The sequence below is a fragment of the Diorhabda carinulata genome, chromosome 9 (assembly GCF_026250575.1).
Source record: "Diorhabda carinulata isolate Delta chromosome 9, icDioCari1.1, whole genome shotgun sequence".
Classification (NCBI taxonomy): domain Eukaryota; kingdom Metazoa; phylum Arthropoda; class Insecta; order Coleoptera; family Chrysomelidae; genus Diorhabda; species Diorhabda carinulata.
This window is the reverse complement of record NC_079468.1, coordinates 16,735,242-16,753,027: the sequence shown is the minus strand read 5'-3', so window position 1 is coordinate 16,753,027 and position 17,786 is coordinate 16,735,242. Positions and strand designations below refer to the sequence as shown.

Here is a 17,786-nt window from a genome sequence, read left to right as displayed (position 1 = left end):
ACAAAGCGAATCGCTTGTAATTTTTTTTAAATTCAATTAATTTTCTGCTAGAATCAGGATTTCCTACCGTACATGCACAGAAGGTACGACCATTTGAGCAGCTGCTCGGCCTTTAAAAATACAGGGGTGCAAATATAAAATTTGACATATTTGCATGGTACAAATAGCACGGTATTTTCTTATTTTCTCCGCTTTGTTTGGGGTTACAAATTACTTAGTAGTAGCTAACCATGTGCGATTTTTCTGTGAAATAAATCATTAATCTGCCAGGGTCTTTCTGATGTCTATTAGTGTTGGAAGAATCTTATCATATGACTACAACCCTATTAACTCGATCAGTTTCCGAACACAAAGAACGTGATTCGAGATAGTTTACGAAAATTCAGTTCATAATCGGAATAACCCGATCATAGTTTCCGAAAAGTCCTTATGTGTCTAAATGTCCATTTGACAGTAGTCCTCGGCATCCAAATAAGATATAACGCTTTTGATTTACAATAATCGTTTTGGTTTAGTTTGAAAGACCGATTTTAGTTGAAGAAATTGAAATATTATTGATAAGTTTTTGCTATTATCTGTCCTGTTGACAAGTAAAGTTACTATCCAATACATTTATGTTTCTACTTAACTCTGCTTCGTTGAATAGAAATTTCCCCTCTGCTGTCTTGAGGAGAACAAAAGTCTTCACGGAAAGCAGCATATTCATTAGACAATTCCATTGTATTTAGTACCAATTTTTATACATGATGTGAACAATGAATTTTCATTAATAACGAGATTAATTGTACTGAATATAGTATGATATCTATTTTCCCTACTCCCATCGCATAAAGCAATCGAATAAGATCTTGAGACGTTTATAAGTTGCTAAATAGATTAACTTGACGTTACGGACGTAACCTTCATTATGGACTTGAGGCATGTCTCAACGTCCATCTCAGCATCTCAGAAAGTTTTCAGACTTGTAAACATACCTTGCTACAAGCTTAGTGAATGATTTGGATATTCAACCTTTACCGGCGTTCGTTTATATAAGATATATCAAAAACAAGGGATTGCATTGCTCTGCAGCCTTGATGTCTTCTGTATCTTCCTATTAGATCAGGGCTACCTTCAAGGAGATTACATCCTCATATCTAGTATGTATCATATTTTGGATATGTTTGTAATGACGAGGAATACTAGAACTAGGTGAACCGTAGTTTTATCCTCCTCCCCACGAAATCCATAGTCGTCAGTTTCTGCTGAATTTATTTTTAGCAGGTTCTTCTTGTAAGAACCCTAGTGGGGAAGTTTAACTTGTTTGTACCGAGAACTTATTCTCATCTTATTTTTGTACAGAAATCCAAGTATTTTTTGGATTTCATACTATTAAATTTCGGACGGTTTTCAAAGAAGGAAAGCATCAGCAGAGGACTTCTGTCGGTTTCTTTTGTAGCCTATATTACGGAAAAGCTAGAAAAAGCATTCATGTTTCTTTGGATTCCTCAAGTTGTCATGTTTGTTTTAAATATCCGGTTCAATTGTTTTGACTAAAGCATTCTTTTTATTTCTTTTCTGATAAAAACAGATATTTGCCATTGAAGAATTGATATCGTAATAATTACATATAGAGGTTTGTTTTCTTATCATAGATAATATCGTGTTTTACCAACCTCTACAGAAGACTCAAATTACTTTTGCGTTTTAAAACGTGATACAACGAACTTTTTCTTATATTATAAATATCATGCGTATCAATCTCAACTGACAATTTATCTTCAGTAGCAAAGCTTCAAAAATTTTCACAGTAATCGTATTATGTCCATCACTTCTCCGAATTAGTCACTCGAAAATAAATTATTTTATCTCAAATGCCGTTCCGGTTTATTAGACAATTTTATAACATAACATTTTTCATATGCCTTCACGCCTCTTTTGTTATGTTTAGTAACTTCGCGAATTGATTAATCAGTACATATAACACTCATATAGAACTGTCCTGTTGCAGTCGCGTTTTGCGAAGAATTATTCGAAGTTGGAATATGAAAAAATAGCGTCTACCTCAAGATCAGCCACGCCTACACTTAGACGTTTACCTACACCATGTTAAAGGGTATGGAAGACTTGGGGTTATACGTGATATAGGTTTTGGATGGCGCAAAATAGAAATTAACTATAAGCTACTGATAAAAAAAATTAAATAAGAAAACTGGGGATAATAGGAGGGGATAATGCGAGGAAGATCGATTCATAATTTGGGTGGTCGGAACATACTCCCCTCCCCTCGCCACACACCTTTCCATATGTTTTTTCCATTGATTGGAGCAGTGCTGGAAGTCTTCTTTGGTCAGTGCCTTTAGGAGCTCTGCCGTTTTTTGCTTTACAGGCTCCATCGACTTCGCACAGACTTTTGTCACGTGTAATTCCTTGTGTATAATTTTTCTATCTTTCGTTTCTTTATCGGTGTTTACAGCCTCGGCAATTATCCGGATATCTCATTCGACGATCTGCACGCAGAATTTGGTTGATTTTGGTCACTGTTTCTGGAGTTAAAACAATCACAGGGCGACCTGGGCATTGGTCATCTTCAGTGTTCTCTCGGTCTAAAAACTAAAACGCTTACACCATTCAAAAACACACACACGAGATAGATAATTGCCCCCATAGGCCTCTTGCAATAATTTATAACACTCAGTCGGAGTTTTTTTCAATTTAACTAGAAATTTGAGATTGATACGCTGCTCCTGTTTTTGGTCACACATGGTTTTCGACACGAGAAATGTGTTTCGGGACGTGTATAGACAAGATATCTAGATACCAAACGCACTACTCGTTTTTTACTCCATCCGTCTAGGGCGCCCTCTAGGCGCGCAGTCAATTTTCGAAATTGACAATTCGTGAGGTAGTAGCTCAATCCGTACATCGAAAGTGTTTCAAATTATGTTAAGTTTTGAAGGCGAAGCTTTAAAAAAATATTGATTTTTATAATCAGAAATATCGATTCTCCAGAATTAACATATCAACGTTATATATCGATTATTTTCCGATCTTTTGATATATCGTAATTTCAACCAATCCTAACCCAGGCAATAAATAGAGAATATACATTCCATTTGGAGTTCTGTGACAGCAAGATAAGGAATTAAAAAAATTAATTAGATAAAATTTGTTTTGGTGTGCAAAGTTTGCTTTCTGTTGAATGTTTTATTTAGTATTAGCGATAGTGAGAGTTTTGATTTGACAGCATAAACGACAAAATGATTTTAAAATTTGTCAAGTGTATCTGTTCATTATCTCTTCACCAGAAAATATATCAAGAAAATGTCTCGATTAGGTAAATCTTTTCGAGACTTTTGTATGAAATTTTAATGGATCGTAATTTAAAATGTCAACTTTGTGGTAAAAAACTTCGGGTTAGTCCCAATTGTCCATGTACACTGGGTGAACATCTTTTAGCCCAACATCCCGATGTCGACCTTACGTTTTATTCTAGTTTGGAAGACCTATCCTATTGGAAATCTTATCCACAGAAAAAAAGAGGTAAATAAATTTTATTATTTATTGCAATGGAATAGAACATATTTTTAAGATACAGCACAGTTTCCAATTTCCACTTTCCTACAAAATTAGATTAGTTGAAGGGTGGTTCAAACATAATACACTTTGTTAATTGTAGATGAAGCAAAAAATTTCTCTCTCTCAGAAATCTTAATCTTCATTTACGATAGAAAGATATGATTTAGTTATGTAGGAAACAAAATGTCGACCACATGTCCAGCTCCATAATATTAATGTCTAGCTACAAAACGTCCATTATCACCACCTCACGTTAAGAGTTTGACCGACTTATTATCAAAAATATATTAAGAAAGTCTAAACGTCAATACGTTAATAATTTTAAAACAGAAGAGACCTAAAATCAAGAACATTTAGATGCATTAACAAAGTCATTAACAACACCAAACAGTTACCCTTTGGATGCATCGGCTTTTCAACAATCACTCGTAGATTCTGATTTGGCCAAATGCTTTAAATCGCCGTCAATTCTGTCTATTCAACCAACCATTCGGCTTATTGACGACGACACTTGAATTGATCAGTAGCCTTCATTGATGTCCGTGAGTTGTTGTTGAGCACCACACTATAGTGAACAGCAGCCATGTTTTCCTCAGAATGAACTAGACCAGCATCCAAATCTATAGACTTTTATAAACTAACACTTTGCTTAATTGGATACATTTCCGTCGATGAATTTGTCAATGACTGAAACAAAAAACGTCAAATAATGTTGGGAAAAAAATGTTATTCTTAATTCCTCAAATAAGAATGATAACTGCCCATTATTTGTTAGTTGATTTGATAATGGATATCTTGGATTAAGTTCTAAGATGAAATCTTCTACGAGGATGGTCCCAAAAGTACCTGTGCTGACTTGGAGATGGCGGAAGTTGCTCGAAAAATACCACTGTATTAGAAAGTACACGATCTGTACAGCATATGTTTCAAGTTTGAAGACGCCACGTTGCAACGTGGCTGCCGAATAAATACTAAACAACTCGATGTTCGGCAGCCATCAATAGTGAACGTTATCACTGAATTTGTAAACATGAGAAAAATTGATTATGTATTACAATACTTTTATTTGAAAGGCATTAGCCCAACCAATATAAAAGCTGAACTAGATTCTATTCTGAGCGAGACTGCTCCTCCGTTATAAACGGTAAAATATTGGGGAGCAGGGTTTAAACGAGGTGAATTTCATAAAAAAGTGGATTTTTGCGATGATTATAAATCCATAAAATTCTTTTATGCCGCATCGCATTTCTCCTTTGATATGCCTATCGATATCGGACATTTGTTTGGGAGTGACTTTAGATACGAAGATTTCTTTCTGGTCCGACATACGGAAGGCAGCTCAAAAGGCGGCCGATAGGACAGCATCTTTGAGCCGCTTAATGGCAAATATTAATGGACCACGGCCGGAGAAACGAAGGCTGTTGATGGTGACGACTCACTCAATTCTTCTGTATGGGATAAAGATCTAGTTAGACACCCTGAGAATAAATAAATATTTCAAAGTGATGACGATACAAGGTGCACGTAGAATCGCCAGCTTCTACCGGACTGTTTGGTGTATAATACGCGTGGACCTTCTGGATTTCGAGCATAAGAAAATATACAGAAGCAGCTCAGCAATTGCACGACAGGATGCGGCAACCATCGAACACAATAGAATAATACAGATGTGGCAACAACGGTGAATAAAAGACAAATCAGGTAAATGAACGCGACGACTAATAAAAGACCCTGATTGTGGACCGAATAGAAATTGGGGGATGTGAACTTCTAAATTACACAGCTTCTGATGGAACACGGTTACTTGCGACGTTACGTTCATAAAAAGAAAGTATAAGCATACTACGTATTGTGAACACGATTCAGATGATATCGAACACATATTTTTCGTGTGTAACCACGAGAGAGGAAGTAGAGAAGACTGTCGGCAGCATAAACACTGATAATATCGTCCAGGTGATGCTGCACAAGGTAGAAGGGCGGCAGCTACCTACATAGAAAGAATTCTTATGCACAAGAATGTAGATGGCGGTCTGGTATGATGATATCATAGAAACGTAACATATGGAACAACATACACGGACAGACACACACCTAACCAGAAGTAATATCACAATAGTTCCTGGTTGGACGGAGATGACAGAAGATGGCGGTTTAGTGGGTATGCTACGGAAGTGTCACATATACATCAGCTCTCCTGGTAGAATCCGTGACTCCGTGTCTTCTATTTTTCTGTTTTCCCTGTATATTTGGAATATTTTTATTTCATCGTTATATATTTCCATAATTCGAATACTAAAATTAATTTTTTTAGATAGGGGAAGCAAAGTTTTAAGCTGCCGTAAAAAATCCTCGTTAAAGGTAACCAAGAATGCGAGTAATGGAATTTACAAAACAACAGGTACTAAAGTCTGTTTCCTAGATGAAATTCTCAAAATAAAATGAAATAATGAAATAATTTCTCTACAATTTATTGAATGGCACACTTGTCCAGTCAAACATAACAAAAACGTCTGATAAAGAACTGGAGCATATTATGTAGTATTTATTTTTTCCACTCAACTTTAATTTAAGTTTAACAATAAATTTATTTTTCATAATTTCAATTGTCTATTTTATTGCACATCGGTAGATCTAGCGGAACAGACTTTAAGATACATGTGTTATTTGTAACTGCAAGTATCACACTTTCTCTCTTTTCAAGTTGAAACATGGAATCCATCCCAAATGAAAATGGAGTGTCCAAGATGCCAAAAACAGGATAAACCATGTATAAGAAGCAACAAAAATAGGGTAAAACAATTTCTTCCTTATAAAACAACAATAAATTATCATTTTCAAATAATATTGATTAAAATTTGTCTGGACTTCAACTCAGAAATACCAAATTTGGTATATTGTATGATTTTGGGTATATTGAAGCTTTTAATGTAAAATGCGAAGTTTTTCATCTGTTAGTTGATTTAAGAAATTTGATTTTTAAACAATGAGTAATAAAACTTTTTTTACTCTTGGTAATTTTTCATAAAACTTTGTCATTTTCAAGGGAAATTTGAATAACCAAAGACATGTTTTTATAATACTATTTATAAAGTTACAAAAAGGTCAAGAGTTGGTTATGAATGTATATATCAATTTTGAAAATTTGCGATGCAGCTTTTGTGGTAATTATTAATTTTTTTCTCTTAGACATAAACTTATTCTTCGTCGAAAATTAAGTTCTACTTTAGTCAGTAGCTGATGGTCATTTATACAATTCTAAAATTCTTCTGAGCAATCAACTGGAGTAGAATAGACAGACTTTAATGCCATCTAAAGAAATGAATCACATATAATGAGGTCCGATGAGCGATGAAGCCTTTCTTGTTATATTGAACGCTTCCTGTTGTGGGGAATCTTTGAACCTTTATGGCTTCCTCTATTTATTTAATTTTTTGCTTGTTTATTGCAAAATTAATGGTTGAATATAAAACTTTTGAATTATGATTGATTCCAGGCATCAAGAAACTATTTGAAAGCATTATGTATGTTAAGTTGCTGGCCAGTATGTTTTCTTCCGTTTGCAGCGAAAAGAAACAATGTCGTTGAACTATATTGTAAATATTGTCGATGTGTTATTGCCGAATACAACAGAGCTACAGGTGCACTATTGTTTAAATGAAAACATTAAAATACTTATGACTAACATTTGTGACTTTGATGTGCTTTAGCCCTGTATGTAATTAATCTGTAATTAAAATGTATGATTCATTCTGTTGTTTGAAATACTACCAATATGAAAAAAATGGTTAATGTAAATACTTGTCTTGAATGCTTTTTTCGACGTTCAAGCGACTGAAAACGGTTCCCTTAATGTATATAATTGTGGCTTATTTAGCATTATTTTTAGTTCAGTTTAACCGCGAGGGGTTAACTCTAGCAATAAAAAGTTTTAATCACAATAACAAAGAAGAAATTTACTCAATTTAATCCATTGGCTGAAAACTGTTGCCTTATATGCATTTACTCTTGAGTTATTGACCAGACTAATTACTACTAATTAAAAGTAATTAGTTCTCTCCACAACCTTTCTCGGTGTACTCAATACAATTCCAAATGGATATTATATAAGTATTTTAACCCAGCATTTGCAATTGAAATCATACTTCAACTTCAAACCAATAATCAAATAAGAGAACCGTTTTTTTTTCAACCTCTGATCGCTCCGTGCAGAAGCTACGCGAGCATGCGCTGTAGGTGACTGCTAAGTTCTTGCACTACACACTCCGCCAATGTTGACATTCAGGCGTCAGTCGGCGTTGTGCTACAACTACATAAACATGTCAGCTATTATTGATGCTCCCGCCAAGTGTGAATTGCGAAGTATGATTCGTATTCTCATGCTGAAGGCAATACTGCAGCAGAAATCCATCGAAGAATAAGTCGTGTGTATGGGACAAGCTTCATGAGTGATGCTGTTGTGCGTGAATGGTGTCGAAAGTTTAAAGATGGCCGTAATGATGAAGAGAGCCAAGGACGCAAATCTGTTGTTTCAGACGATCTGGTTCAAAGAGTTCACAGAATCGTTAAAGAAAACCGCAGATTCATCATTACTGCTTTGTCTACGAAATTTCTAGAAGTTTCGAAATCTGTTTTGTATTCTACTTGAATGCATTGGCGGCAACTTTGTTTGAAGAGGGTATTGAGAAGCTTATCTCAATCTCTTTGATGATTATGTTAAAAAGTAACCAATCTTATGATAATAAAATAATTGTTTTATATGAACTTGTCTTTTATTCATAGCATATCGGAGGTTGAAAAAAAAAACGGCCCTCGTATTTACACTAATGCAAAAAATTAGAATACTAATTTAAATTATTCGAAACTAAATATTTCTAACTGTAATTCAAAGGCGCAAGTATCCAGTTCAAAATTTTCTACGAGTCGGTGAATTTTTCCATCAGAAAGCTGTGTCTAACTACAATATTTTGCTCTGCGAACGCCTGACTATCAGCAGTTAGGAATATTCTTTCTGTGAACGCCAAAAGACGAGTGCTCATGCGTTGAATAGTTTGTGATAGTTTCTGACTGCTCTGCGAACTAATCTAATAATAAATTTTATCTTAATGTGTCAAAAAATGCTAAACATTTTATTCTGATAGTGAAAAGTTAATATGTTAACTCCAATAAAAGTGAAAAATAATAGAAATGTTTGAACTACAGCTCATAAATATTAATACATGCCATCAATGATGATATCGTTATCAACTTTGTTACTGATGGTGCACTTTCAATACTATAACCAATCCTTCGTTTTATATAATTTCGAATATTTAAGCTTTGTTATATTTTATTTTACTTTGTTTATAGTTGAAAAAAGCCTCAAGTACGAGGATTCTTCATTTCTAGTATTTTCTTCAATAAAGTCAACATTACATTCATTCATTCATTATGCCGTACAATCTTTTGGATAATTGCTAGCGCTTTGTGCACCTTCAAATCCCTTATTAGGGTGGATTTCTCCCCTTGTTTATTTTGTTATAGTTTTTTGTTGGTTTTGGCTACGTTTATCAGCTTTCACCATTCTTTTCTGTTTTGTCCATTTTGCTTTCCAACCTACTATTTCTAGGATTAAAGTATCTTCTTCAATTTGGTGTCACCAGGTATTTCTGGGTCTACCTCTAGGGCATAGAGTTATCCATTGTGTTATCCTCCTCATCACTTCTGTAGGCTTCCTTCTCATGATGTATTCTGTCCAATTTAGTCTTTACGATTCATATATCTTATTATATGTTCAACCCCCAATGCATCGTCTATTTCTTTATTTGCCTTCAATATTCTCTCTCCATCTCATTCTAATATTTCTACAGTTCTCGGTGTTTTTCTCTCGATTATCAAATCGCCTTGTTTTACTCCTTTCCTTAGTTTAATTTTTTCTGTTAGTGTTCGCAGCTATCTTATTTTAGCTTTCGTATTTTGTAACATATCTTCTATTAATATCTTCACCTTTGTGGGTTCTAAATCTTCTTTCTACTTTTTCTTAATTATTTCTAAATTAATATCTTCTTTCTTTTTTACTTGTTGAGTCAAACGCGCTTTTAAAATTTATAAAGATTATGTGTAGGTCTCTATTGTATTTTTTGGTCTATTGTGTGGATTGCGTTGACTGTAGATCATTCTGGTTTGTACCCATTTTGGTAGTCTCCCAGTATGCTTTTTGGCGAATATTTTATATGTTATATTAAGAAGTAATATGGCTCTATAGGTTTTTCAGTCTTCTTTATCGCTTTTTTTGTGTATTGGCATATTCGTAATTTCATAAGTGTTCCACTCCTCTGGGATCTTGTTTTGTCTCAAAGAGTTGATGAATTTGTTTTTTCATATGTCCTCCTCCGAATATAACAGCTTAGCCTCTATTCCATCTTCTCCAGTGGCATTCCCATCACGCAGTCTTCTATTTCTCCTTCTATTTCAGTTTTCGTTGGGCAGTTTGCTTCTTTCTCTTCTCTATTTGTCATTTCTGAAATTTCCTCTGTTATGTTTTTGTCATCATTGTATAATTTATCTTCATAGTACTCTTTCCATTCGTTCTTTTTTCTTTCATATGTTATATTTGCTATATTTGTTGGCAGCTCATTATTGGTATGTTTTTTTGTTTTTTGGCTTTTTCACACTCTTCCTCATTCCAGTATTTGTTTGTATTCATGCATCACCACATAAATAAACTTTTAATGGTGGCTTAAAACTGTAATGTCGGAAAAGTGAGAATGTACTTATAAGAAGAGTTGCCGAAATTATGAAGCTGAATATGTCTAGTATTTACCGGGTTATCAAAGAAGTTGTAGATCATTATACGAAGAGAAAAGTTCAGTAAAAATAACAGAGAATTTGTGAGACAAATATTATCAATAGATAACCATATTATCAGCAAGGAATCGCCATTGAGGGATTAAGGAATTTCTTTTATCAAAATGATTTAGTTTGGAGCGATTAGTTTCAAAATTTATAGCTTCCGAACCCCATAAACAGACAATTTATTGAAATTATTAAATAATTCTGTATAGGATACTATAACTAAAAGTATAAACTAGCAAAAAACTTAAGTTATAACAAATACAAAATAAGACATCACTCTCAATATAGGAAAAAGAAAAGGAAAAGGAAAAGGAAAAGGAAAAGGAAAAGAAAAAGAAAAAGGAAAAGGAAAAGGAAAAGGAAAAGGAAAAGGAAAAGGAAAAGGAAAAGGAAAAGGAAAAGGAAAAGGAAAAGGAAAAGGAAAAGGAAAAGGAAAAGGAAGGAAAAGGAAAAGGAAAAAGGAAAAGGAAAAGGAAAAGGAAAAGGAAAAGGAAAAGGAAAAGGAAAAGGAAAAGGAAAAGGAAAAGGAAAAGGAAAAGGAAAAGGAAAAGGAAAAGGAAAAGGAAAAGGAAAAGGAAAAGGAAAAGGAAAAGGAAAAGGAAAAGGAAAAGGAAAAGGAAAAGGGAAAAGGAAAAGGAAAAGGAAAAGGAAAAAGGAAAAGGAAAAGGAAAAGGAAAAGGAAAAGGAAAAAGGAAAAGGAAAAGGAAAAGGAAAAAGGAAAAGGAAAAGGAAAAGGAAAAGGAAAAGGAAAAGGAAAAGGAAAAGGAAAAGGAAAACAAAATAGAACAAGCTGTATATCAAAATATATAATTTGTACTAGCCGTCTTTAAAATTATTTCTAGTTTTGAATAATTTGAAAACATGGTCTGTTACCCCTCAAAGGAGAAACACAACAATTTCTATTTACATCTACTCCGAAGAACGTCACGTCGATCGACCTTTCTGTCGATATCCCAAATGTCTCGCAACTGCAAGAAGAGAGACGTAACCGCTGATCGATTTCGATGTTATTGTGTCTCATTAGAGCACTGCAACAATTTCAGGTTCGGAGTCTATAATCAGAATTGAATGGAATGAATAAAAAAATAGTCATATCGGCTATTTGGTTCGTGAAGTTACATACTGTCCATCTGTTGTCATTTATTCCCAATTGCGAATCATCAGTTGAAATCTAGCCATAGTCACCGATAATATGGAATAAATTTGATGATGATATACGAGGTGCATACAATCATAATTCGAAATAGCTTCAGAGGTGACTAGTGGAAAATATATATTCTTATATATTGGACGTACCTCGGATCTTAAAGGTGATACTCACAAATTAATGGAGGAACAGAGATTAGATAAATTCTAGATATAAAATTGATAAGTAGAAAAAGGAATAAGTGGATGGGAAACAGAACAATAGTAAGATACGTTAAAGAAGACATAACAAAATTGAAATAGAAATTTGTTGGTCATAGTATCATCATAAAAGATGGAACAAAATAATTATAAATTGTGGCTCCTACGAATACAAAAGAGAGAGCCGAAAAACATTGAATTTAAAAAGCTGAGTGAGGCCTGTGTTCCATTTAACAAATTAAAAGGTAGGGATTATAATATGTATGATATATTTTTGAATAATAATAATAGTGAATAAAGGTAATTTATAAACCACATAATTTTCGTATGAAACTTATTGTTTCTATTTATTTTTTTATATCATGAATTTGTTACGGTATAGAGAATTTTCCCTGTGAAAAAGCAAAACATTGACCTGTTCGATCTGGTGGCTGAATTTAATGAGAAAGTTACAAAGTTCAAACCAACTGATAATGAGATGAAAATAGGAAAAGTGAAGTACTGTTGGTTCATCGCATAAATGCTTAGATAGTGAGTTAATAAAAGACGATTACTTTCAAAGTTTCGTTAGAGTTTGTAAAGTTCAATTTCAATTAATTCTCTTTGTTTGTTTGGTTATTATAGATAAGGACGTTGAACCCGATTTTACGCAACAATGAGATTCATTCTAACTATGAAAAATCACAAATTTAGCTATGGAAACTTCAAAGTTATCTTTTAATTTTTTGAATTGATAATGTAATGATAATGTAGACTGCGTAGATTTGTACCTTTTCGCAAGGGATGAAACATGTGAATTGGGGTACCGATCGACAGAAAAGAGGAACTAATATCAATAACGCTAGAACAAGTCACGAACAAAGCTACATTGAAAGTTCGCAATTTTATTACCGCCAGTTTACTTTTCAATGTCATTGTCGAAATCCTCTATCACTGTAATGATTGAACTAATATAAACATCTTTTGAAACTAATTATAAACATTTACTTTTATCTATTTTGAATTATTTGAATTATATCAATAATCTGTAACCGTTAAAACAAAATACAATTCTTCTTTGAAAATTATTAGTTTTCGATAAGTTAAAATTATATTATTTATATTCTAAACTCTGTGCTAGCACCTCTTATGAATACAGATCAATGAATGAATTTTGAAATTTACGTTGAACACAATTTCGTCTAAATTTTTTCAACCAGGTTGATTGAATAAGGAAATTTTCTCGTGGTATCACAAGTTCCAATAATTTTAATCGTAGTGTACCAACCAAACATAATTTGACAATTGACAGCTTCCGGATGGTAGAAATGGAACGACATGGTTTTGCATTACTTCTCCATCTACGAAAGCCATTTTGTGACTCCTCTAACTGGTTTACTGTTATTTGTTTCAGCTTTCTGAGATTCTATCGTATAATTTAGCATTATATTCAGTAATGTCACGATTCTTTAGATTTTACATTCTGTTTTGTATTTTTTTTAAATCTTTCTTAAAAGCTTTTGATTTCTTTTGACATCCTCATCAATATTTTTGCTAAATTCCTACCATGTTTCTTTTTTTGTTGGTGTGATTACTGTATATTAAAAATTCCCCTTCTTTTTTTGTGTAGATATTTTCTTAAATTTAGTTTATCCTTATATCTCTTTCGAAAACTTATTACCTTTAGCTGCCACAGGACCTGCGAACGCCTCATAGTCCTCTTACTCTTTCTTATATTATATGAAAACTTGATTTTATTTGATGAAACATAATAGTCATGATGAATAAATACATAAGTATCAAAACCAAAGTAAACACAAATTCATTCACTATAGTATTTATCATGTCCAAAATTGACATGAACTATATGATGAACGCGTTCGTATGAAATATTCAGTGCTTCAGATATCCGTTTTAGCCCAATTCGATGGTCTGATAAAAACATGTCATGCACTGCATCGATATTTTCGGGGACTGACACAGAAACTGACCTTCCCGATCGGTCATCATCTTCAATGGAAAATTTACCTCTTTTGAAGCTTGCAGTCCAATTTTTCACGGTCTCATACGAAGGTCATTCATCACCAAGTTTATTGCGTAGCTCTGGTTCACATTTTTGACGTGAAACTTCATACTAACACTTCTAATAAGTTATTGTTCGTTGCTATGGTTATGCAATATTTTGCTTATGCATGGAACTGATCTAAGCTAACTAGATATCAATACATCCTAGTAAGTCTATTTGTAGTTTATTCTAATTTCTTGCTAAAACTGTAATTGATGGTTTGATATCGATTTTTGTGCACAGGTGGTTTTAATCTCCGCTCAACAATAAACAACTCGCACCACTGTATAAATATTGATATATATATATATATATATATATATATATATATATATATATATATATATATATATATATATATATATATATATATATATATATATATATAATTTATATCCAAAATCAGTCGCACAATTTTCATGAATAATACATTAAATTCCGTATGTATGAGAATATATCACACAGAAGTGTCAAATGTCAATGCAGATAAATCTAGAAAAATATTTGTTTTCGTGAGGATTTTTTTTTGGCAAAGAGTAGACAGTTAATCACCAATATCTTGGGGTAAAATGTATTCGACTACAATACTGGTTCTTGGATCGATATTGGGTCTAAACAAAAAATACACATAGTTTAGTAATTCGCTGAAAATCAAATAAGATACGAGGTCTGGCTATTAAACAACGAGACGGCGAGCCTTGAGGGTGCCCTAGACGAGTTTCGAATGACTATTTTTTAAATGGGAAGGTAGTATAGGTTTGTTATATGTCGTTTCAAAGGTCTTATTCCTTCAGTCTTTGAAACGCGCGTCACAATGTGATTGTGGGTGTGTTCCGTTTGAATATCACCGACGGTTCCTGAAATTCCAACTTAATCCTAAATTAGAGTTGAAAATAGCAATCCCCATGCCAAAAAGAAAACTTAATATTGCCAATTTTCAAATAAAAATTGTGAAATAAAAAGTTTCCTGATTAAAAATACATATTAAAATTTTCCAACATTCGGTATTTCACAAACTTGTCTAAGGCAAATTTGGTGGAATTTACAGTATAGAAAATGGATATTCTTAATGGAAAATTTCATAAAAAAGAATTCTACCTTCTTCCTATTCCGAGTTGACAGAATGTTTAGTACAGGCTTGATGGTAATATCAGTTTACGGCTGAGATGTTACAAAAAATGCGTTTTAAGCTTAATGCTCTTAGAACGATATATTGACTCTTTATCTCTAAAATAAAATAAGATTAAGAACTAAAGTTTTCCATTTCCACGTTTATGGTTATACAGAAATCGTAAACATTTTTTGAATTAAATGAAAAGTAAGAAAGCAAGTTTTCTCTTATTGATCATTTCTGTTAAGAAATTCGAACTAAAATTTGCTGATTTCATTAATTATTGCTTTCCAATATTTGAGAAAATTCATAAACACTGCAAATTTGAAGAAATAGACAATTTTATTGCTGAAAATGTAGTATTAGAAATGAAAATAATTAACGAGCGTTTATAAAGGCGGTTTAGTTCAGTTGAGTAGTGTCAAATTAAACAATGTCAAGATAAATTAATTGAACCAACATTAGTTCAGCTCAAATAAGCTAAATGAGAAATATTTCACTTGATTTCACGAATCCCAGCTTATATTAGAAATATACAAATTATCCTGTGGAAATGCGTCATTTATTTTTATTTTCTAATCATATTCTAACTATTTATATAAAAAAAATTTCAATACATTCTAGATTTTTCCAGAAATACATACAAATACGTTATTTTCATTTATTAATATAATCTTAGGTATAGATCTTTCTTAAATATTGACATGCGTGATGTGCGTCCAAAAATATTTGACAGACTTCCACTTACTGTTGAAATATCGGTTATCTGGTGATAGGTGTGATAATAATTTCATTCACAAGAAGATATGAACGATAAGTACATGAGTACTTATTTCTATCTATAATAGGAATGTTCATTAAATACATGTAATCATAAATATGAATGTTAAAATAAAATAAAGCGTAAACAGATATACAAATATAAATATGAACATAAATGAAATATACCGATACTGATAAATGATCTACAATTCCAAAAAAAATGTACAATAATTTCCCGTGAAATGTGAACAGCAAGCTCGTTGATAAAACTTTGAAAATACTCTATATAGTGTGCTTCAAAGAATTTTTGGCTATTACAAAGAGCAGCATGAATATATTATTTTAAAATTTTTTGATCAAATTAGAATCGAATATTCCATGTTATGTAATTACACTTGTAGATAAAGGTAATTTCTTTTGTTTCTTTACAGGTTTTTATTACGTTGTGGATCGATTATAAATGTTTAATTGACGTAACAAAGATTTTTTTATTATTGCAATTTGTAGACAAAAGCTTGTAAAAACTAAAAAACAAACATAAAACTAAATAAAGATAAAGAAAATAAAATTTCAAAATACAGAAGAAAACTCCAATAAGTAACAAAATTATAGGTAATAGTAATACGTAATAATTAGTACATAGCAAAAATTAAACAAGTATGCAGCATGCTCGGAATGAAAATTATTGGTATAGAAGTCGTTTACAGAGTAGAAGGCAGTTTCCAGTAAATATGCCCTCAATTGCGGAATGCGGGAATAGATGATATCGATTTGATTTCAATTGGTAAGTGATTGTGCATTTTTTTGCATTGTAAAATATTGAACCGTCAACTAATTCTGAACGTGGAGTAGGTAGGTAAAGGTCATGCCCTAAGTGGATAGCAGTGTCCTTTCTGAAATTAGAGAAGCGTGCTTACGAATTATGCAAACAGATTCATCGAAAAAACCATCAGTTATCTGCCATGGCTGGAATATCTTGGCCCTCGGTACCGAATTTCCATTATTCTGATATCTTGAAAAAACATTTAACACTGCTCGTATCTGATAACTCCAAAATTTTCAGGAAAAACTCCTCTACATGTTCTTAGTTTGTATCAATATTGTTGACCAAAAATCCCTTCACTACACTTACGAATCAGTTCCAAGACGTAAATTCTTATATGGTACGCTTTTTTATAAAATTAGAATTTATTCATAGCATTTATAAAGTTTTTTATTAGACCAAGTTTAATGTAAAGTGGAATTAAAAGAAAATTTTTTTGGGAAGAGACACCTACTAAAAATTTTGAGATCCCGGTTGAAATACGGATCTTTCTAACCAAATTTGCTTCATATCGTGTTCATTCGCTGCACGATTGTCCTACAAATAAAAGTGAGACGTGAATCAAGAAGTTCTAATTGTTCCTTCGACAATCCCAAGTCACGCACTAAATTATTAAGCTTCTTTTGAACAATTAAATGTGGTTCGCCGGTATTGGTAAATCTGCATTGTGAGGAACAAATCTCATGGCAGATTGTAAATTTGAATAATTGATCAAACGTTTCTGTTTTTTTGGAATAATCTTGAGTCTTTGCAATCATCAAAATGATTGGTGTGCTCTCGCTCTACCATCGACACTGCAATTGAACTACTTACTGAACATACTGTTTACACTACCAAGGTAAAGAGTTGTTTACTTTCAGTCTTTAATCTTTAAAGACGATGATTTGGTTATGCAAACAAACCTATAGTTGTGAGTGTTGGTGTTGTGGTAGTGTAAACAGTTAGCGGCTATAAAATTCCAACTTAGGTATCCTACATCTCTTCTTTTTTATCCACTGAATCAATGACCCTACAGCTGACACAGCACACGTGGGGATCTCATTATTTGTCTTGATTTCCAATTATGAAACCAAAATACATAAGCCTTATTCAAATTTTTACAAAATGGTATTTGGTGACTTTACCATTAATTTTGCAGCTGTGGCGCGGCGCGCACGACTCTTTTTAACCATTTTTGTGATTTTTCTTAAGCACACTCACTTTAGAACTCAAATGTAAACTTAATAAAAAACTAAATAACCCACTCTACAAAATATCTCTACTAATAAATAGATGCAAATTTAATAACCCTTCATAGTAACAGCGAA

At 32.7% G+C, this 17,786-nt stretch overlaps 1 protein-coding gene across 1 annotated transcript; it reads left to right on the top strand.

The window, feature by feature from the left end:
• The first annotated feature begins 3,239 nt into the window (after positions 1-3,239).
• On the top strand, positions 3,240-7,308 carry LOC130897946 (uncharacterized). Its single transcript, XM_057806935.1, has 4 exons — positions 3,240-3,522; positions 5,873-5,959; positions 6,263-6,351; positions 7,055-7,308. Exons 1-4 carry the CDS (start codon positions 3,351-3,353, stop codon positions 7,217-7,219), a joined length of 513 nt encoding a protein of 170 aa, XP_057662918.1. The 5' UTR covers positions 3,240-3,350; the 3' UTR covers positions 7,220-7,308.
• Positions 7,309-17,786: the final 10,478 nt, after the last annotated feature.